Below are 22066 nucleotides of genomic sequence, written 5' to 3'. Positions count from 1 at the left end.
GACTGAAACAACCAACCTGATGTGCCTCACATGTAAATAAAGATTATCTTTTAAAGCTTTGGACATGGGCTCTAATGACGTTCTGGTTCCTACGTTGTCATGTGACATCTAGGTTCCTATGATATCTTTCAATGTCTAGGTTCTTCTGATGGTTGTGTTGATTTATACTGGTTGTTTTTTTCTTTTGTGGTTGGGGTTTTGTTGATGCTGATGTGTGCCTTTGCTGTTGATTGTTTTGTTGTCTTGTCTTTAGTTTTTGTTTGGGTTCTGCATCTTTGCTCTATTATTCAGATATCTTAACTTTCCTCACCCACAAGCCAAAACATCTCTAATACAGCATCCAGTCTGGACTTTACCTCTATCAGGTGAGTTTGTTGGCAGAAAGATGAGCTCCTCCGGTGTGTAAAGACTCAACATAGGCCAAGGCACTCTGCATGGAGGTCAGACAGTAACCTTCTTCTCCTATCAAGTAGCTGAAAAAAGACAATAAGACATCTATTAGTGAAAAAAATTAACATAAAAGAAAGTGTAAGAGGTTGAATAGGGACACATTAGAAGGTATTCTAATCTGAAAGAGCTAAACTGCCCACAGCAACATTTTCCAATGGTGACTTAAAGAGCAATCATTCCTGCTTAAAAAATGTGCCTTGACTATTCTTTCTGGATTGTACAATGATCATTAAGGTTGGAAACAGAGGAGTGATGGATAGATGGAGGGTTGATATGTGAGGGGAGAAAGTGATGAGGAAGGAGGTTTGAGAGTGGCTGGAGAACAAGTCAACTCTGGCTGACCTTTAACTAACGAGAGCAAGACACGAGAGCGACTGTGTCCAGGACACAGCATTGCACGGAGAAACACAAAGACTGAGTGATTGGGAAAAGAGATAAGATGCTTATCCTTTGACTAGAGTCTGAAAATTATGAATAAACGTGGTCCCAACTTGTAAAATTACCAAAATATTTATGTGGAAGTTAAGCATTCAAAACCCAACTGTAATACCTAGAAAGCAACTGCCTTTGACCAATATTTTTAGACAGCCTGACATTTTTCATGTAGGAAATGTCACAGACAAAAATCATGTAGAAATCTTTTATTACATAAGATGGCAAAAGATAGAATTATTTATCAACAGAAATATTTTTTAAATTATAAATGTAAAAATGTTGTTGGTCTTGTGTAAAATAAAGTATATTAAAAGACAAACAAACAGTGCTGCTACTTTATTTACTATTTTTAAGGCAACAACTCTTGATTGGTTTGTGTTAAAACTGTAGACATCACAAACTCAAACATAAAATCCCAAATACACTGACCGACAGCTGACTCAACGAATCATTTAAAGTGTCTTGGCTCTCAGTCGCAGCCTTTGGTTTCACTCCACCCTCCACTTGAACCCTTCCATCCCACTGAACTACATAAACATTCAGTGGGATTTCTTTTAGAGAAAAGAAACCAAATCCCAAATATCCTGACATTCCTCAGCCACTGCCAATCTAACCAGTCGGCTTTTACGGCCCACAGTTATTTTATTGCCACGAGTCGACCTCATGGATGTGGTCTAAGCTCACACGCAATGACACCAAGTATCTCAAACCAGAACAGCAGGCCTTCCAGACCTGTCCTACTTCACTGCTTCTCTTATTATGTGCTGGTATCAGACCTTAGTGTGTGTGAAGAGATACATTATTGCTAAGAAATCAGTATTTTAAGTTGTAAACAAGTATTATATCCTCATGAAATCGTTATTGCTTAATGAGCAACACTTGAGCAAAGGTTTAAGGGTCGTCTACCAAACTAGCAAATGACTCAGAGTGAAACACAGCCACTCTTATGCACTTTTGGTCAAAGCACTGAAGGAACAACAGCATGATTAGCTGTAAACTTGCAACAAAGGGAGAGCACTGTAACACTGGTCAGTTGGTGTCCTGCCACCACTCTGCCAACCATCAACAAGCTAAGCTAAGCTAAGCTTTTACATCACACATGAAGAATGGAAACATTAAACACAAGTAATTATTAGATTATAAGAGTATTAGTGTAGTGTTTAGCCCGATAAAGGGGGTACAGTTATCTGGCATGGACAGTGGCTAAGTGGAAATGCTGCAAATGTTTAGGGCCACCACAGTTGATGACCTCAGGGTGGTACTGTCAATCCCCTTAATTTAGTGTTGAGCCAATCCTGAACCACAGATGTCACAAGCTTCTCTGGGCTAAGGACAAAAAGAACTGGACTGTTGCTCAATGATTTGGTTACTTTCAAATTAAAATAAATTTTGAACTCATTTGGAAATCAAGGTCCCAGAGTCTGGAGGAAGATCTGAGAGGCCCACAGTCAAAGGTGCTTTAAGTCCAGCATTTTCCTTTTCCACAGTAAGTGATGGTTTAGGGTTCCATGTCATCTGCTGCTGTTGGTCATCTTTGCTTTATCAAGTCCAGACTCGACACTGTCAGCCATCTACCAGGAGATTTTAGAGCACTTTATGCCCATAGTGAAGCCAAAACTACCAGAGGATGGGGTGCTGACCATGGTGTTACTGTGCTTGATTGGCCAGCCAACTGGTCTGACCTGAACCTCGTGGGGAATCTCTGGAGAAATGTCAAGATGAAGATGAGAGACACCAGACTCAACAATACAGATGAGTTGAAGGCTGCTATCAGAGCAACCTGGGCTTCATAACACTCCAGCTGTACCACAGGCTGATTGACTCCATGCCATGTCACATTGATGCAGTCATTTGCGCAAAAGAAGCTCCAACCAATTACTGAGAGCATAAATGAGCATAATTTTCCAAGTCAACTTTTTTGTCTTATAAATCCGTTTTTGGTTTTGAGATATTCTAATATTTTGAGATGATGGGTGTTCAATTTTTGTAAGGTGTAATGATCAACATTTTAAGAAAAGGCTTGAAATACTTCACTATGTAAGAGATGTTTCTAGAATATATTGAAGTTTCACTTCTTGAATTAAATCACAGGAAAAAAAAACCTTTAGCATGATATTCTGTTTTTTTAGATGCACCTGAATAAATAGGTCACTATAGAGAGAGGGACAGAAATAAAAAGTAACAATACAAATAAAATACTAGGTTTAGAGAGAGACTGGGATTGGAATAATATAGTTTAATGGAGGTGATATAGGTTTATATCAATATGAGGAGTTTTTCAATTGACAAGATGATGGAAAGATAGCAAAACTTTTTGTATTGATACAAAGACTGAGATAAAGGAACAGAAAAATACAGAAACAGATTAATATGGAGCAATAGGTATAAAAAAGAGCCATACAGGCATACAGTTGGATCAATGAATAAATATTTATAAATATTTTGATATAGATAGTGATTACCAGTGCAACACACCACCATCATAGGTCAGTCAAAATATAGTATCATCCCTTTTACAAGGTCAAAGCTTGAATGAGATTTTAGTGTCTTTTTTATAACTTGTACATGCAAATGGAAAAGGCCAGAAACCTTGTCATCACTTGTCGGTATTTGCAGTGATGAGTAAGCTGGCTGGGATTTCTACCAGGTTTACTTCAGGCACGCCAGCTCTGACTAGAAGACCTTTCACTAACGTCTCCATGTTTGGGGAGGTGAGCGTGCAGAAAGACATTCATTCAAAACTAACTTCAGACTTTTTTTTTTTTTTTTTTTTTTTTATGTTTTGAATGAACAAGGGAGATGATTATTGAGCATCTTTTTCCATCATGGTGACTCACCCTTCATGAATGAACTCCTCCAGAGCAGCACATTCAGCCACCAGCTGAGGACACTGACACCGCAGAGCCACGAAAGACAGGATTGGCAACAGGTCATCAGCTCCACTGTTGGACAAGAGGGGGGGAGAAGGCGGATTCAGTAAAAGAGGAAAACAGAAGTAAATAAATAAAGAAGAAGGGAAAATAAAGTGACATATACAGAGAGTGATGGCATGTGCACTCCAGGGAACTGAATGGAAACTAAATGAAATGTAGCTCTTAATGGGATAAATGTTCAGGGAGGGAAATGATAAAGCTTTTTTTTCCCTCTCCATGAGATCTGTTGGGAGGACAAATTGCAGCCTGGGAGATGATGACAGCCTGATAGCATTCTCCCTGTGTGCAGACAGTGACCATTTGTTTATCAGGACTCACACGCAGGCTAACTGCAGGCTTGCTAGTTTGCGTGAGAAGGTAGGTTCTCTGGCCCTCGACTGACCCAGCTTCATGCAACTGGATATCCTGCTCTTGCAGGTTGTGGAAGATTTGGACAGGCTCGTGTAACCACTGAGAGCTGGACCTCACATGCACAATCACAAGTCTGAATTATAATCTCTTGTGTTCACTACTGTAAACACACACATCAATCCTCTCACATGAAAAACTGGTGTCTCTGCATTCCAAGAATACAATGCACTCTTCCAACATGCAGAAATGTGGATTGAAGGGAGAAAAGTTTTATCCATTATTGGTTGTGTGATGTTTTCACTTAAGTGGAAAGTAAAACAAGGGAAAAATGGCAGACATGGACAGGGGAATTTAATTCTTGATAACAGAATACAGGGGACGAGAGGTGACCAATTTAGCAGCACAATAGAGAAGAGAAAAGAAAGGGATGTGGACAAAAGCACACGAGAGAACAAATGAGCACCCAGTTGGTCAAGGACAAAGAACTGACGAAAATAGAAATGCTTTTCAGTGATTAAAGGAGGGCTATGAATACAATAAAGGGTGTTTGGTTGTGTGAGATTGTAAATTAGTAGCCGTGTGGGGCAAAGCGTCAGTGGAGAGATGGAATATAGAAAAAAGCAATGAAGTGAGCTAAATATCCTGCCAAAATATCAAGTGCATTCAAGTCTTCTGAAAGCTGGTGAGCCAGCCTGTAGCAGATTGTGGACATTAAGGGTTATCTGAGGGCTGGATTCTTAAATCAATTAAGAAAAATGAATTAACATAATTAAACACTGTCAAACAATTCAGCATAGATCAACATCTGCTGAGCTGTAATTTCAGAATCCATCAGCAATCATCTACTATAATCTGATTGACAAAAACATCTCTCGAGACAGGTGACAATTTCTAAAAAAATTCCAATGAAGGCAACAGTTATTGTTAAACAACTTCTAACCAAGGTTTCCTTTTCTGTGAGGCAATTATGTCTGAAATGTTAATAGTCCATAACACCCTGGAAAACATTTCTGTGAGTTTCAGTTCAACGGTATATGGTAAATGACACACAAGCTTCATGCTGGGATACTTCAGGGAAAATGCCTTCAGAGCTCAGGGACAGGATTGGGAAAGAATACAAAAATTTTACTGCCGTGAAGGTTCCCAAGAGAACAGTGGCCTCCATAGATCTCAAAAGGATAAAGTTTGGCACAACCAGGACTCTTCCAAAAGCTTTTTGCCTGTCAAACTGAGCAATGGGGGGAGAAGGACCAAAGTAAGAGAGGTGACCAAGAACCTGATGTTCCATTTCCACACAGGATCTCTAGGGCTCAGGCAAAGTTCTTGAAGGATAACTATGAAGGAAGCCATTCACCAATCTGCACTGTATAGCAGTGGCTAGACAGACCCCTCTCCTCAGTGCAAAACATGTGAAAGCCAACTTGGAGTTTGCAAGCCAAAAGGCTTCCATCTGGCCACTCTGCCACAAAGCCTTCGGAATCTTCGGTGCAGCAAAGGTTTTTTGTAGCCTTCTCCAGATCTTTGTCTTGAAACAATGCTGTCTATGAGCTCTGCAGGCATATCCTTTGATGCATCTCAGGTAGTCAGGGAATCTAAATGCTAACTGCCTCTAGAAACACAATGTAAAATAGATTTGTGGCTCAATGTTTGATTTGTATCCCAAATTCTGCTCAACTTTATGCATACTGTTATATAATAGAGATAAATAAATTGAGAGAAGGCATGTCAAAGCGTGGCTAACAGTCTGCTTGCTTTTTACCTTCCACATAGACTGTTTTTCCTGCAGACACTAAAGCTTGCTGATACATGATCAATTAATACAGACAGGAAAAAGGTAACTTCCCATGCTGAAAATCCAGACCCTGTACAGACCCTACATTCTCCGTAGAATCTGTAAATCGAGATTAGATTGTCTGTAATGCTTTGCTGCATGTGCTGTACACAGTGCTATGATTGTTGAAAAGTTTGGAATCAGAGCCCACTCTAATGGCCAAACTGTTTCCAGCAGTATTAGTTCATCAATGCACTCTCAAATCAGCATCACCAGGGAACATGTGCTGATACTGATTTATCTGTGATAAGGTAACACTGACTGAAAACATAGATGCTTTGGCTTTTTTGTCCCGTTTCATATGATATCTGACTTCATATGCAATACACCTTCTGGCTTTTATGTGATGATGTTAAAGCTTCTGGGGGCAACAACCAATTTTGGGGGACTTCTGGTGTATCCAGCAGTTTTTCTGATAAAAAGCAATAGATTTCAAAGCTGAGATTTCCAGTTTCATTCACTCTTTTATTGTCTAAAGTCCAATATGAGAGACTAGGCTAGGTTGGAGTAAAAGACTACATCTGTTTTTTAGGGCTTTTGGCTGCACTAAAATGCAGATTTCTAAAGAGATTAATGAAATCTTAATCCCCCTTAGACAATAGCCAATAGTCTCAGGATTGCATGACAGCTGATCTGCTGTAATGAAAAAAGTCCTCTCCTTTGCATGTAGATTGTGTGCAGACTCAATTAATGGTGATTAATCTCAGTCAAGCCTTAATGAAAAACACTTTTTGTGAGACACAGACACATGCAAGAAAGGCAACCTGTATTTGGATATAATAGAAAAGCAGTCACACATGGAACTGTGCAGAGCAACAATCAATACAGAAAAATGTCAACACACAGTTTGTAGGGAGGGGAAAAAAATAGAAGTCCACATAAACTCTTTCCAAGGAACTTTCAATCAAATTCAGAGGAAAAAACAACTTCAATGCCACAGGCTATTGTGACATTGTTCAAACAAAACTGATTTACGAGTGGCAAGAAGTGCCAGGGTTTGTCTTTGAAAAATATTTGTTCTGAAATGCTGGTTTTGATTCAGACCTTTTTTTACCCAGGCCTAACAGAAAACATGATAACAGATTATATACGGAGATGTCAGATGTGATTGTATTCCTGGTTTCTGAGATATAAACAAGTTCTGTGGCTTAGTCATGTCTGGCTCCTGCTTCCAGGTAACAAAACAAAATCCACACAGCAAGATTTAGTTTTCATTTCTTTAAGCTGCCTTTTCTTAACAAGCTGTTTATTTTAAAGTACGCAAAAGCCACAAAGTACTTATCAACACCACAGCTTTTTTAATTGAGATCTTCAAGGTGTGTGTTGGCTGGTCAACTTTTTTCTTCAACATCTCTCACTTTAGACACAAAAATACAAAGAGACAGATATGGAGCAGGAGACAGTCTCAGGCATTACGTAAAAAAAAAAAGAAAGTGTGGATCTAATAAACAAAAAAAAAACGGATGAGAGCAGACAGAAATCAAACCACTGAGGAGAAAAGGACATGATGTTTTTTGCTGTTTAATCGTCCTCACACTAGATGCTTGAGGGTTCCTCTGCATGCCATACTTAAGATTTAATTTTAATAGCTTCATTTATGTGGAAAACACACAAAAATCTTAAATGATGTGAAAAATCCATGTGGTCTCAATGTTGACTGTACTAAGCTCAGTAAAAAGCTCTAACAGAAGACTGGTTCCCTGAACAACTCAGTAAATGTTCCCTTATTCCAGGTCTGAGCTCCCCACCCACTAATGGGAAAATTATTGGCTCTTACTTTGTTTACTGTTGTTGACAAAGTCTCAGTCTCTGCTTATACAATATTGATGCAAAATATTTTCAGTCCATTAACTTACACATGAGAGTTAAACTTGGGAGTGACAAGTTTGATTAGAAGCGCATCATTGCGTTCTCTCTTGGATGTGGTTCAGAGGATAATTCTAAGCCGCAACAAAAAAATAAACAGCTTCCTCAGCACCAATCTTCGGATTTGTCAGGGCTTCAGTCAAACTTAGTCAACACAGAACAATTTAAATTGGGTGCACAGTGCACTTTATGTTCTCAATTAAGGGTGCTACAACAACCCACTGAGCTTTTGTCTGGCTCTCTGAGCATCATCACGGATTCCACAAACCTCAGTCTCTTTTTTCTCCCCGAAGCCCCTTGTTGGACCCTGGGTCTGTTCCAAATCCAGACACGACGACCCACTTTCAAGCCCAGCCAGGAAGAGGCGCTCAACAGGGGGCAATAGACCTAGGAGAGCCCCTGCTGAGCCACTCATATCTGAGCAATGATGAGAACTGACAGGATAGTTACCACAGCACAGAGTCCTTAGATGATGTTTGGGCTTTTCCACTGGACGTTAGGACAGTCTTTCACCCTCCATCAAAAGCACGAAATCAGTGTAGGGAGGTCTCTTATTTTGAAGTGTAATTACAGCTAGGCAAAAATGATCTCTACGCATAAAATTAACATCCTTAACAGTAGTAAACTTCAGACACTTCTAACTAATATGCATAGATAAGCTGCCTTTCACACTCATTGGAAAAAGGAACAAAAAGATGCAACAGCAATAGTTCGTTTCTTGCTTTCATATGAAAAAACACGCTGGATAACACTCACTGCACTCTGCAAAGCACTGTTTTGAGCTAAGGATTAAAGTGTCCACAGTAAAGGGGAAAAAAGTGTAGCAGCAAGGCCGAACATTTACAATAGTGGAAGTAAACTCCTGTCATGCTCAGGGTATGAGGAAATTATTACCTCTGCCAAGGATGTTATGTGATCGGCAGGGTTTGTTAGTTAGTTAGTTGATTTGTTAGTTTGTTTGTTTGTTTGTTAGCAACATAACTCAAAAGGTTATGGACAGATTTTAATGAAATTTTCAGGAAATGTCAGAAACGGCACAAGGAAGAACTGAATAGATTTTGGGAGTGATCCGGATCACCGTCTGGATCCAGGAATTTTTTTAAAGGATTCGTTACTATTGGGAGATAGGGCTAATGGCGGAGGTCTGTGCTCTCACAGTGCTTTTCTTGTTTAACTATAAAACTTAGGAGGGAAAAAGATTTTTAGCCCGAAACTGCTTTTTTAAGGGTATTTTGTAATGTTTGACACTTTGACACTTTTCAGTAACACATTTTCTAAAATGATATGTCTGTTATTTTAATACTCTATAGTAACAAAAAGTGTGAAAATTAAAAAAAAAAAAAAACATTAACAAGACTATTGTATAGGTGAGTAATGAAGCTATCAAAAATTGCAGGCAAAGATCGCGGTCAGGGTATGGGAGGATGTGCCAGTTCGGCACTGGGCCACATTAACCTTGGTCCTGTACTGCTCTGGCCTCCTGATAGCCATCATCCAGGCCTGCACCAGGCCCATTCCCCATCTTTCCAGTAATCCTCCCAGCTGCCCCCTCCATGATGAACACGGTCACCCCCGGGGTCTGGACCAGCCCACTAGGCCCTGAGCACCCAGTACGCGGTGAGCTGGATCAGACACGGGAAAGGCCACCAGGAGCCCATTAAAGAGTAGCTGTTGATCCTGTGTCAAGCAGCTGACCCTTAGAAACCTTGCTCTTCTGAGCACATTAGAATTAGAAACACGGTCTTGCCAACGATAGCCAAAGATGCACCAAAAGTAATTTGTCACAAAGGAGTCCAGTCTGCACCATCTGTCAATGTCCAGGTCTAACAAGAGTATAGTAAGAGCAGACGGACAAAAGACCAAAGGACTTTGACTTCCATCTGCATGCTCTGAGCTTGCAAAACCAACACTGTGTAAATTGCACAAATAAGTTGGCAATACAGTGACATTGATATAATTTGATTATTCCAAAATGATGATTTTGATTAGCCAGATAAACAGTTCAAGTCAGATTCCAGACTTATGAGTCAGCTTCCTTCTAGACTGTACTGCAGCCATCTGCCACTAGTAGCCACTGTAGTTGTTCTTTTAGTAGTTTAGCACTATTTTGATCCAGACAAGGGTAACAGAGTTGTCCATAAGCTGTGTCAGGTTATTCTCACATATAACAGCTGTAACGAGTGGTGATATTCAGCATAGGAACATGGACTTAACTTACTAAGGACACAGAAGGCTGTACTAACACAGCGAAAGTTAGCAAGATTCTGTCAACCAACTACAACTTCTGCTATACAGGGTTGCAGAAACACTTCAAAAATTAACTTCTAACATCTTTATTCACTATTTTACACCTTACACATCAGATAGACTGTTTGACTTGCCTATGGCATGGGGTCTAGTTTACATCAGGCTAGGAAACAGCCCATAAATGTGATTGGGAGGGTTGAACTTTTCAAACACAGAAATAAACAAACAAGAACAAAAAAACAGGTGACTCCACAAATGTTCTTCTACTACTCAATATGTTTGTTGCTCTGGCTGGCCTGTAGAGTGTGGCGCCCCAAGGAAAGAGGCTTCATTACACAAGCTTGACAGGTAACCTAGTCAGTGTTGTTCACTCTCAGTGGAGCCAATCGGTAAATAAAACTCTTGCCAAACCTGGTAGAGAAAGGAGCATAAACATCTTTTCTACACAGGAAAAGCTTTTATAGTGGCTCTGTGTTCTTTTAATAAGGAGAGGCTGTCCAGTTCTGACAAAACTGACACAATTGCTGCATCCACGCCAGGCTCTTCACCAGTCACTATTGTTTGCAATACAGCTAAACCACACTGAAGCTACCGCCTTGTTTTTCCTAAAAAAATCACAAATCTGTTCATTCTGACTGTGATTAAGTGCATCAGCTTAAAGCTTTTCAAGATGGATCCACCTGATGACAGACACGAAATGTGGCCAATCCATCAGTTTTGCAAAGTTAAAAAAAAAAAAAAAAAATGTTGGACATATTTGTGACAGACACCTCAAGTGTATGTTGGGTTTCTGACTTTTAAAACTAACTAACAAACTCTATGGTTTCTTGAGGCCTCTGTCACCATAACACTCTTAAATAGGCAGTGTTTCTTAAACTTCATTGTAATAAACAGTAGAAATGGTTGTCTGACACTAAAAATGGTTCTCCTAAACCTCTTAGTATTTCTAACAAATATCTCAATATAAATCAAGATTTGGGTTTCAGTCTGCAGAATCATAACCATCATTACAATAGTTTCCACTGGTTTCAGTCAATGATTTACTCACATGGCAGCAGTTCTGGGTGTCAAGTCCCCCTCATTCATACTCCTGTAATCCTCAGCACAGGCACAAATCAGCCGTAGTGTTCTTACTATAAGAAAGCAAAGTCAATAAAAACATAAATGTCTAATCAACTAATCAATTAACCCATCAACAACAACATAAAACCATCACCTGGTGAAGGGAATAATGTTAATATTCTGGTGGGATAAATTAGGCAGAAAGTAAAGATTAACTTCTTGAATTTGATGTGTCAGAAGCACTAAAACAGGATCAGATTAACCCTAGAAGGGCCAAAATTGAAGATCATATGACTTAATGAGAGCATCTCTATAATGGCAGATCTTAGGGACGACACTGAACCGCTTTTAATTGAAACACCCCCAACCTCTGTTTCAGAGGACTTTTAAACAGCATTTACTGTTGCGTAGTTACAAAAGTTAATTTCTGCTTCCTACTGGTAGGGTCTGTCCTGTTTTAAATAGCTCCGTCTGCTTTACATTTTTCTTTGTTTATAAAGGAAAATAAAACAAGTTTGACTAAATCAAGCTTTTGAAGTCTTTTTAGGTCCAGTGTCTAACCTGAAGAGTAAAAATAGTTTGACTCACCAATACATTCTAACTTTCTTTGTGGACAGCAGTCTTTTACGAGAAGCTTTAGCTCCTGAACAGCAGACTCATAGGGGTAGGATCCTTGTAGTGTGCCAGGGTCTTTGGGGAACAGTTTCAATGGAACACCAACATCTCCAGGTGATGCATCTCTGAAAAGTTTCATGCTCATCTCAAAAGCCTGCTCTCTCTCTCTGTGGACCCTCCTGAGAAAGAAGACAAAGGTTACCAGACAGAATACTTGGGCAGAAGAACGTAAACATTTTTAAAAATTGATGTTCCTGAATGAGGCTCGCTACCAGACGTTTTGAAGGAAAGGGAAGATGAGTCGCACATTAAAAATGAATTTTGTTTTACAGGATAGCAGCTTGACTCAGGACATTAATGCAATTTTGGTGGATATTTTGATTTTGAAGGGCTTGAGCACTGGTCTGAACAGTTTAGCATCCTCTAAGGATGAGATGTAAGGTGAATGAAAGACCAGACTTTTTCAACAGGCTTAAAAACTGGCCCCAACACACAACATCACCAGTAAGCCACATTTAAAGATTCACTGCAGATATTCACAAGTTTACAGGCATGTACAGCAAGAAAAAGAAAAACATTTTGCCAACATAACTCATTTTCATTTTTGTCAAAACTGTATTTAGGGGGAATTAACTGGCAGAACCATTTATGTTATTTCTGAAGCCTGTGAAGTTCCAAGAGCCCAAAAACATCACATTGTAATTTTCATTGCATTAGCCATTTATAAAAGTCTGCATTTTTGGGGAATAATTTGTAAAAAAAAAAATTCATGCTAATGCGGATGCTAGGAGAAATAAGAGACTGAGCGACAACTTTTGGGTAAGGAACTGTGTTCAGAGAAGACTAAAATATCCTCAATACGACTTGGAAATGTTTGTCATTGTTTTTAAAACACTGAGCTCTCCTGTTAATTTTTTCCTCCCTCATTCTACCAGTAGACCTGGGCTAAAGTGAACTTTAACTGTAAATCTGAATTTACAATTCTAAGGGATGTTTAGATGTAAAAATAAATATTCACTAAAACCTGGGTCAAAAAGCCCAATGCTTGCCAGAAATCCCAGTGGTCATGGTAACAGAATCATTCCAGATCAAATAGAAGCACAACATGAGCTGAAGCAGGGATTAGTGTCAAAATCCAGTAATGACATAGTACCGGTATCAACACATTCAATACCTACTCTACTGAAACACAAGGCAGATTTTGGTTTTTCATTTCCATACCACACCACCCAAACACAATCCAACACTAGTCCAAAGGAAAGGCATGGAAGCTGTTATGTGAAGAAGTTACACCCGTTTCCTTAACTTACAGTTGCAAGAAAAAGTATGTGAACCCTTTGAGATTTCTTGGATTTCTGCATAAATTGGTCATAAAATGTGTTCCGATTTTCATCTAATTTACAACGATAGACAAACACAGTCTGCTTAAACTAATACCGCACAAATATGATATGTTTTCATGTTTTTATTGAACAAACCATGTAAACATTCACAGTGCAGGGTGGAAAAAGTATGTGAACCCCTAGGCTAATGACTGGTTGACCCTCCTTTGGCAGCAATAACCTCAACCAAACGTTTCCTGTAGTTGCAGATCAGACCTGCACAACAGTCAGGAGGAATTTTGGACCATTCTTCTTTACAAAACTGTTTCAGTCCAGCAATATTCTTGGGATGTCTGGTGTGAATCACTCTCTTGAGGTCATGCCGCAGCATCTCAATCGGGTTGAGGTCAGGACTCTGACTGGGCCACTCCAGAAGATGTATTTTCTTCTGTTGAAGCCATTCTGTTGATTTACTTCTATGCTTTGGGTCGTTGTCCTGTTGCATCACCCATCCTCTGTTGAGCTTCAGTTGGTGGACAGATGGTCTTAAGTTTTCCTGCAAAATGTCTTGATAAACTTGGGAATTCATTTTTCCATCACTGACAGCAATCCATCCAGGCCCTGAGGCAGCAAAGCAGCCCCAAACCATGATGGCCCCTCCACCATATTTCACGGTTGGGATGAGGTTTTGATGTTGGTGTGCTGTGCCTTTTTTTCTCCACACATAGCGTTGTGTGTTCCTTCCAAACAACTCAATTTTGGTTTCATCTGTCCATAGAATATTTTGCCAGTAGTGCTGTGGAACATCCAGGTGCTCTCTTGCAAACTTCAAACGTGCAGCAATGTTTTTTTTTTTTTGACAGCAATGGCTTCCTACGTGGTGTCCTCCCATGAACTCCATTCTTGTTTAATGTTTTACTTATTGTAGATTTGTCAACACAAATGTTAGCATGTGCCAGAGATTTCTGTAAGTCTTTAGCTGACACTCTAGGATTCTTCCTCACCTCGTTGAGCATTCTGTCCTGTGCTCTTGCAGTCATCTTTACAGGACAACCACACCTAGGGAGAGTAGCAACAGTGCTGAACTTTCTCCATTTGTAGACAGTCTGTCTTACTGTGGACACATGAACATCAAGGCTTTTAGGGATACTTTTGTAACCCTTTCCAGCTTCATGTAAGTCAACAATTCTTGATCGTAGGTCTTCTGAGAGCTCTTTTGTGCCAGGCATGGTTCACATCAGGCAATATGTCTTGAGAACAGCAAATTCAAAACCGGTGTGTTTTTTTTATAGGGCAGGGCAGCTTTGACCAACACATCCAATCTCATCACATTGACTGGACTCCAGGTTGGCTGACTCCTGGCTCTTATTAGCCCTTTGAGAAGTCATTAGCCTAAGGGTTCACATACTTTTTCCACCCTGCACTGTGAATGTTTACATGGTTTGTTCAATAAAAACATGAAAACATTTTTTGTGTGGTATTAGTTTAAGCAGACTGTGTTTGTCTATTGTTGTGACCTAGATGAAGATCAGAACACATTTTATGACCAATTAATGCAGAAATCCAAGAAATCCCAAAGGGTTCACATACTTTTTCTTGCAACTGTATATGCTCTATTGGCATTTATATGCTCTATTGGCAATTTATTTCTAAATCATTTACAATACTGAGACAGCTTTTATTCAGCTGCTGACTTTAACACTCTTTTTTCTCATAAAGGATGGATTCAGGCATCGATTAGGCACTGGCACCATCTTAATTTTAGAAGGGCAGCTGTCAGCTGTGACACTGTAAAACCATCTAAAAGACTCAAGTTGATCTCTTATTGACGTATGCTGTATTTGCCTAAGCACTCCCTGAAACCAAGCTATTGTCTTAAATAAATTAATACAAATAACATGACAATATTGAGAAATTGCATTGCAAGGACTTTCCAAGACGTATAAAGAGGTTTTTGCTTTTTATCAGGGATGATCAGAGATCATCCTATTCAATTTTTGTCACAGCTGGTGAAAGTGAAAAATATTTCAAAGCAGTTTGAATCCCAGGAGAATCAGAATCTGGGAAGTGGCTGACATACTTGGAGCAGCACTGCCCCATGCTGGTCACTGAGGGACCTTTACCCACACTGTTTTTAAATCTACCTGTCAATATTGGCCAGTTTGTAAAAAAACGGAGAACAGTAAATGTCTGAACTGGACTTACTCTGGTTTTATTATGAACATTATGGAGCCCTGACTGCATAAGAGTTAACTTTGAAATAAGATTACCTTTCATATCTTTAACCCCCCCCTTTTTTTAAAGGAGGGGTTTAGAGGTAAGCTTTTTGGGATTCCTTGTAACACATGGAGGTTAACTGTTTCTTTAATGAAAGACAAGCGCAGCAAGGAGTTTGCTTTTCCACCACAGCCGAGCCACCCGTTTGAGGGCGCGTCTAGAACTGATGACGCGGTGTTCTGAGCTCTCCTCGATCTCTCTACATTATCTGATTTGAATGACTTTACATTGGGTTAAAGCAAAAGTCAAACTGTACACCTACAGCGCTGCAAGCTGCTCTTTTTTCTTTCTCCTTCTCCTTCTCTCTCTCCCTGTCGTTCTCTCTCCCTTATCCCACGATTAGTAAAAAACAATAGTTCGCGCTTATCACCAAAAGGAGAGGATATTTCCTACATACAAGTTAAAGAACAGTCTCCTTATTATTGATTTAAAACGTTTTTCCCTGTCTCCTCGCGGGGTGAAAATTGACCACAGAGGGTTATCAGTAGCAGAGGGGGTGAATCCCTACAGCAAATCAGACCCCAAGAAGAGCTTTGACGTCAGCACAGCGCGCTTGAAGGTTGGGCTGGCCTGCTTTGGCCCTACTCATGAGCAGGGCCGTTTGAGCACGGCTCAGCATGGCCAAACTCATGATGGAAATGCAAATCAGCACGGCTTGGTTTGGCACGCCGCAGCGTGGCATGATGTTCTTTTTATCAAATGCTGTGTTATTTTTATGCCAGATGTAACAGGCTGCAAACCTTCCAAAAGTTTAATTTTTGTCTCATCCGTCCACAGAATATTTCTCCACAAGTCTTGGGGATCATCAAGATTTTTTTGGCAAATGTGAATAGAGCCTTTGTGCTCTTTTTTTGTCAGTAGAGGTTTTGGTCTCGGAACTCTCCCATGATGCCATTTTTGCCCAGTGTCTTGGGTTGAGTCATGAACTCTGGCCTTAACTGAGGCCAGTGAGGCCTGCAGTTCTTTGGATGTCGTTCTGGCCTGGGTGTGGCCAGCGAAATTAAACTCAGCTTTCCAAAAACTTTGGTTAATTACTGTTAACTCATGATTTAACAAGGGGGGCAATTACTTTTTTCACACAGGGCCAGATAGTTTTGGATGTTTCCCCTCCTTAAAAAAATTAATCATTCAGACACTGCATTTTGTATTTACTTGGGTTGTCTTTGTGAAATATTAAAAGTGGTTTGAAGATCCGAAACCTGTAAGTGGGATAAATATGCAAAAACATCAGGAATCAGAAAGGGGGCAAATACTTTGTCACAGCACTGTATACTGCTCTAGAACCTGATTTTTTTTTTAAGCTTATCCCACATTAACCCACATAAGAGCCTGTTAAACTGTAAGATTATAGACTTACAATGTTCAATTAGCAAAATAAACATCAGTTTGTGATGCCACCTTTAGCTGCTCATGGTTTCTTTTAATAACCATGAGAAGTGCTTCATCTCTTGATCTTACTGAGAACAGCGTGAAGCATAGAGAAACCTTATATGTCAAGTACAGTACTAAGGCTTTTCTACCTGAAAAGAGCCACCAGAGCGCTCCACAGGGGTGTGAAGAAGGCTTCCTCTATGCTGGCCAGACAGAGATCTTTAGAGGTGGCTGTGTTCAGGCACTCAAAGGACAGCAAGCACAGTGACAGAAGCTGATCTGAAACACAACAAGACACCTTGAAATCATTATTCAGACAATTTTATCCTGACTGTTCATTGAAAATTAGCCTAAACTTTATACAAGAGCATTGTTTTGTTCAAAGTCAAACCAGTCGGGCACTTTTAACGCATGTAAACACAAACTTGAACAAACTTGTTTTGGCTGTGGTCATGCTCACCAATTGCTATGTGAATGTCTTTGACAATGGCCTTCAGGTGTTCGTTCAGAGCTCTCAATTCCAACTCTTGGAAGTTTCCATCTTCCTGCTCCAACTGCATGGAGGGATCAGTGGTCTGCTCTAAATCTAAACCAGTGTCATCTGTGCTGCTGTTGGGTTCAGTCCAATCTAACTGGGTCAGAAACTGTTCCAGATCTTCAAATGAGTTCTCCCGATCCACTGTCACCTGCGTGTGTGGCTCCTCCCCTTCTTCATCGTCATAGTTTGTGTGGAGGCTGTGAGAAAGTGAGGGAGAAGAGCCAGTGCTGAAGCTCTGACCACCAACACTACTGCCTGCTGTTCTGGCTGGCTTCCTCGGCGTCTCTATAAGATCGACAGGATTTTTCATGTTAGCAGGTGTTTGCTGCTAATGTTACACCTATTCATGATCATGACATGTGGTGTTTTGCCTACAGATACACAGTGCTAGTGCATGATCTTCTCTTTAATGTATAATCATGTACTTTTTTAGCCTTGCCAGCAGCATGACCCTATAATGTCAGCTACCCTGTTGTTACTCTATTTGCATTTTATGGCATATTTTGTAGTATCTTGAAAAGATAGTTATCCGGAAGTAGTAATGTTATATCAGTCATTGTGCAAACTTTTAGTGATACCTTTAATTCCCTTATTCACTTACCTGGATGGAGCAAATTGTGAGTGCTGCGAGAAGGCCTCAGCTGTTGGCCAGGACTCTGGAGCAGTCCTTTACTGACGATGGGGTAGAGTCTGTTGTAAACTTTGTACTGGTGTTTTCTCAGCAGCTTTACCACAGGATGGTCAGACCGGCTGAGGACACAGTGCAAATTTAAGTCAGTTTGTAAATCAATTGTCATCCTGCAGCAGTATTGAATATCTGTTACAAACAGAGATTTAACAGCATCCTGTAGATAAATGGATGGATATCCACTATTATCTTTAGTATACATAAAGGTTTGTAACTCTTGAAAGAATCCATTTGTGCAGGCACACAAACATAGTCTCTCTGCCTGTCTTTGTTACAGAATAAACCCCGAAGGGGCCCAGCCTGTGGTTATGCCAGAAATGCAGAGGGCAACCTGTTTCACAAGTTTTCATAAATTTCCACAGAATTTCAGACTGTGAATGCAAGACTCCGTGGCTAACAATGCTGACAGAAGTAACCCCAAGATACCGAGTATAAAACATGTCCTTTTCAGCTGTACCGACAACTGTGCAAAATATGCCTGGGTAAAATGTGACCAAAATTATTATTTACAGAATTTCACTTTATTTTTTTAATTCTATTGTTTTGGGCTTCTTTTTGTTTTGTTTTTTGAAAAAAAATTTAAGAGAAAAAGTGAAAAAAATGTTTCTACTACCTCAAGTTATGTTCAAATACAGCTCTGTTGTTGTATTTTTATGCACTTTTTGATGTGCTTTTATCATGTTGCCAAATTTAAAAAAGAGACTATGAATAAAAAATGCAGATTTTTCATCCAATTGATCTGTATTAGTTTGAAATCTGACATTACCAGCTGCTTACTGGGTGCTGTCTGGTCTGGCTATATTTCTTGATTTTAAAATTTGACCTGGTTGAATTTGTAATTGCATAACCCTGCAATAAAGGCAAACCTCAGTTAACCTCTTGAATACCTAAAAATTGTTTGGTGATGGCATGATGGTTTAGCAAAAATATAAATCAGGTTTTATTCTTAAATATACATATAAAGTAAATCTAAAACATGCTGTATATTTGGTAAATGTTTATGTGTATATAGGTTAGTAAACATTATTAAAACAAAGTATCAAAGGACTTAAATAACATAAGATATGATTCATGTAAACAATACAATTTGGTAAAAATAACCTTCTCTATATTGTCTTAGTGGAGCAATATATGGGCACGCACAAAACACTCAATAGTTTTTTTTCTACATGCTTCATGACAGCCTCTCATGGACCTATAGTTATTAATAATGCCACATACATGCTATAATCTGTTCTGTTTTTGTTGTGCCATTACAATATGTGATTTCTTATCACATGTTCCTGATTTATCACACACTTGTCATGCAAACGTATTCCAAAGGAAAATTTCAAAAAACCTTACATAGCAGCAGTTAACTAAATTTAAATGACTTAATCGTGTAAAAGCTGACCTTTTTGAATACATTTAATTCAGTTTTGCAGTTAATTTTTGAGCTTTATAAAGGTACTACTTACGTGGGCAGAAGGGAAACTAATGTTCAAACAGTTCCCATGTTGTGCAGCATTATCAGCTTTAGATTGAATTAGGAGTGAGGGAATCCACTTTATGTGCTTATTAAGACTAGTCGATGCATGCCCATTTTACGCTGTTGATCATGTGATGTGAATTAAGGTTTGTTAATAAATCAATTTTATTACAAAACCGCTGTTAAATGCTTGTCCATAGTTAACTTTAAAATAGTTAACATATATTCAACATTTTTAAAGAAACTCAGTCTTAAAAGGGACCTGGAACAAAACTATAATCTTCACTGTATATTCATAATGTTATTAATGCTGTCAGTTACCTGAGCAGGTAGGAGACAAGTCCTGACACTAATGTGATGTCATTTGGATTCTTCCTCAAGTTGGCTTTCCACAGTTTTGGCCAGTCCTAAAAGAGCCCAAGAAAATGTTATGCAGAAAATCGTTAACTTTTATGTAATGTTTCATATACTCAAAGACCTACATGATCCTGCTCATACTCCAGGACATTAGTATAGAGAATACGCTGCTCTTGCTCCTCTGCTGTCATCGCTCCAGGTGCTGCAAACCTCCTGTGAAGTAAAACACAGGCAGATTTTTTTTGCATTAGCACACAGTCCCCTCTTCATGTATAACAGTAATCATCTTCTTCTAATATTTTGTTTGTGGAACCAAACAGGAGACACTGTTTTATTTTAGACAGATTTGTACAAATAAAAGACAATATGTTAAAAAATCTGTTTTCTTAACATGGGACTATTTTCACTCTTCATGAAATGAAAAGTCATACATATAAATTATATGTCTGAAGCATGGCTAACAAATTAAACACAAAAACAAGTGAGCATGCTCACCGAACAAATTGTGTTTTACTCTCTGTCTTCTCACATATCTTAACCGTATTTTGAAATTCTTATCCTTTATACCACCGACATATGCAACAGAAAAGCCTCACCAGCTTGGTCCCCTGGACTGCAACAATAAACCACGAATAGACTCAACCGTGCCTGAATAGCCAAATGTGGTTCCTTTTCACATTGAAACATTATCATTTAATTTTTTAGCATCAATTCAATACAAAAATTGTAGAAATATAGTTATCTTTTTGTTTAAATTTAATGTTTTAGTGTCTCAACACAAAGATTCTTTAAAATATCACTCATTTAAATGAAAAGAAAAAGATTATTTTCTCACATAATGTGAAAAAACTATATCTCTTGGTTCTTTGGTTTCCATAATTTTCTGCATAGCTTTACATGATCTGTCAGAGAACTGACAAACTGCCTTGTTTGTAGATAATAGCAATAACAGAAAACATGTCAGTTTCCTAAAGGAGTCCTGACCCCTTCACCTGGAGACACTTAGAGGATGCTTCAGTTTAATTCTCTAGTTTAGAAAATTCATGTTGGACCAGAATCACAGCATTATACAGGAAACTAACCAAATTCAATCAAAAAGTGGTGGTGGTGGGGAGGGGGGGTTAATTTAGACTGATTTACAAAACACAATAGAGTTAAATTAAGTGCATCTGTTTCATTAAAAATTCAGCTCAGCACAGACCATGTAAGCTTGAAATGATGTGTTAGTAGCAAAGAAAGACCTGGATTACTTTCCAAAGAAAGCTTAAAAGCACACTTCTATTTTTAGATGGTTAAAGAAAGACAGCAGCAGCTAAAAACAGAACAAAGTTTCAACCTATTTGAGGGTTTCAGTAGAAAATTATGGTGTACCTGTTAGCCTCTTCCTGCAGTCTTAGTCTTCTCTCCTCCATCTTCCTCTGAAGCTAAAGTTTCAACAATTAAGGACAAATTTTTAAACATCTTAGTCATCATAGGGAGCAGATGAAGTTAAAGATGATGCCCTTTAATTGATATCAGTGGCATCTTATTTATTATGATTATTATCATTATTATTTGGAGCCATAATATAACAATTTTTGATGGCTATGAAGAATCAGGTCACATGGTAAAACATACTGTGAAATCTTTCAATGGCATTCACAAACCATCAGTAGGCCATTTACATAGAATTATAAACACGTTTAAAAGAACTATGTAGAAGCACTGGAGCCAAGATGAACTCAGTTTGACTGATACACCAGTAGGGTTTATAAATCCTTACAGGCTAAGCAAAAAACTGTGCTCTAACGGACATATGTCTACAATCAAAGTTCATATGAGCCTTCCTCTTTTTCAGGGCTGTTTATACAACTCAGACAGGTGAACATTATAGTATGAATTAAGGCTAGGATTTTGATGTGTTCCTCATAATCTGTAGTTACTGACACACTGATACTTAAAAGCTACACAATGCCTCAATGTGAAAACATTAAACCATCTTTAGCTCTTCCGTTTCCTATGTGGATCGTGTTTGTTACCTATCCTTCCTAGACATGCTAGAAGCTTTCAGAAACACAAAAAAGTGTACAAACAGTGAGTAAAAAATGCTTAAAAACTAAAGGATACAGCATCCTGTCTGGCTTTGGCTATGATGAGGTTTTCCATCATCTGCCGCTGAAGAGAGAGTGTCTGCGTTGGAAAAGAGGACAGTCAATTAATATTTATATACAGTTTTCATTCACAATTACAAGTGAGCAAGTAAAACTAAACACACA

General features: G+C 38.9%; 1 protein-coding gene across 2 annotated transcripts in view; it reads right to left on the bottom strand.

Annotated features, from left to right (window-relative positions):
• Positions 1-22066, bottom strand: part of vps9d1 (VPS9 domain containing 1) — a 38085-nt gene that overhangs the window by 5450 nt on the left and 10569 nt on the right. For both annotated transcript variants that reach the window (XM_041795707.1, XM_041795708.1), the window contains 11 exons: positions 21918-21980; positions 21183-21235; positions 19937-20024; positions 19776-19861; positions 17900-18048; positions 17221-17583; positions 16910-17039; positions 11764-11969; positions 11162-11246; positions 3723-3827; positions 357-473 (listed from right to left, as the gene is read on the bottom strand). In XM_041795707.1, coding sequence (XP_041651641.1) covers positions 362-473; positions 3723-3827; positions 11162-11246; positions 11764-11969; positions 16910-17039; positions 17221-17583; positions 17900-18048; positions 19776-19861; positions 19937-20024; positions 21183-21235; positions 21918-21980 — 1440 coding nt within the window. In that variant the 3' untranslated portion in view covers positions 357-361. The remainder of the gene's footprint in view (positions 1-356; positions 474-3722; positions 3828-11161; positions 11247-11763; positions 11970-16909; positions 17040-17220; positions 17584-17899; positions 18049-19775; positions 19862-19936; positions 20025-21182; positions 21236-21917; positions 21981-22066) is intronic.

Source organism: Cheilinus undulatus, linkage group 9 (assembly GCF_018320785.1).
Source record: "Cheilinus undulatus linkage group 9, ASM1832078v1, whole genome shotgun sequence".
Lineage (NCBI taxonomy): Eukaryota > Metazoa > Chordata > Actinopteri > Labriformes > Labridae > Cheilinus > Cheilinus undulatus.
This window is presented reverse-complemented; position numbering and strand designations above follow the sequence as displayed.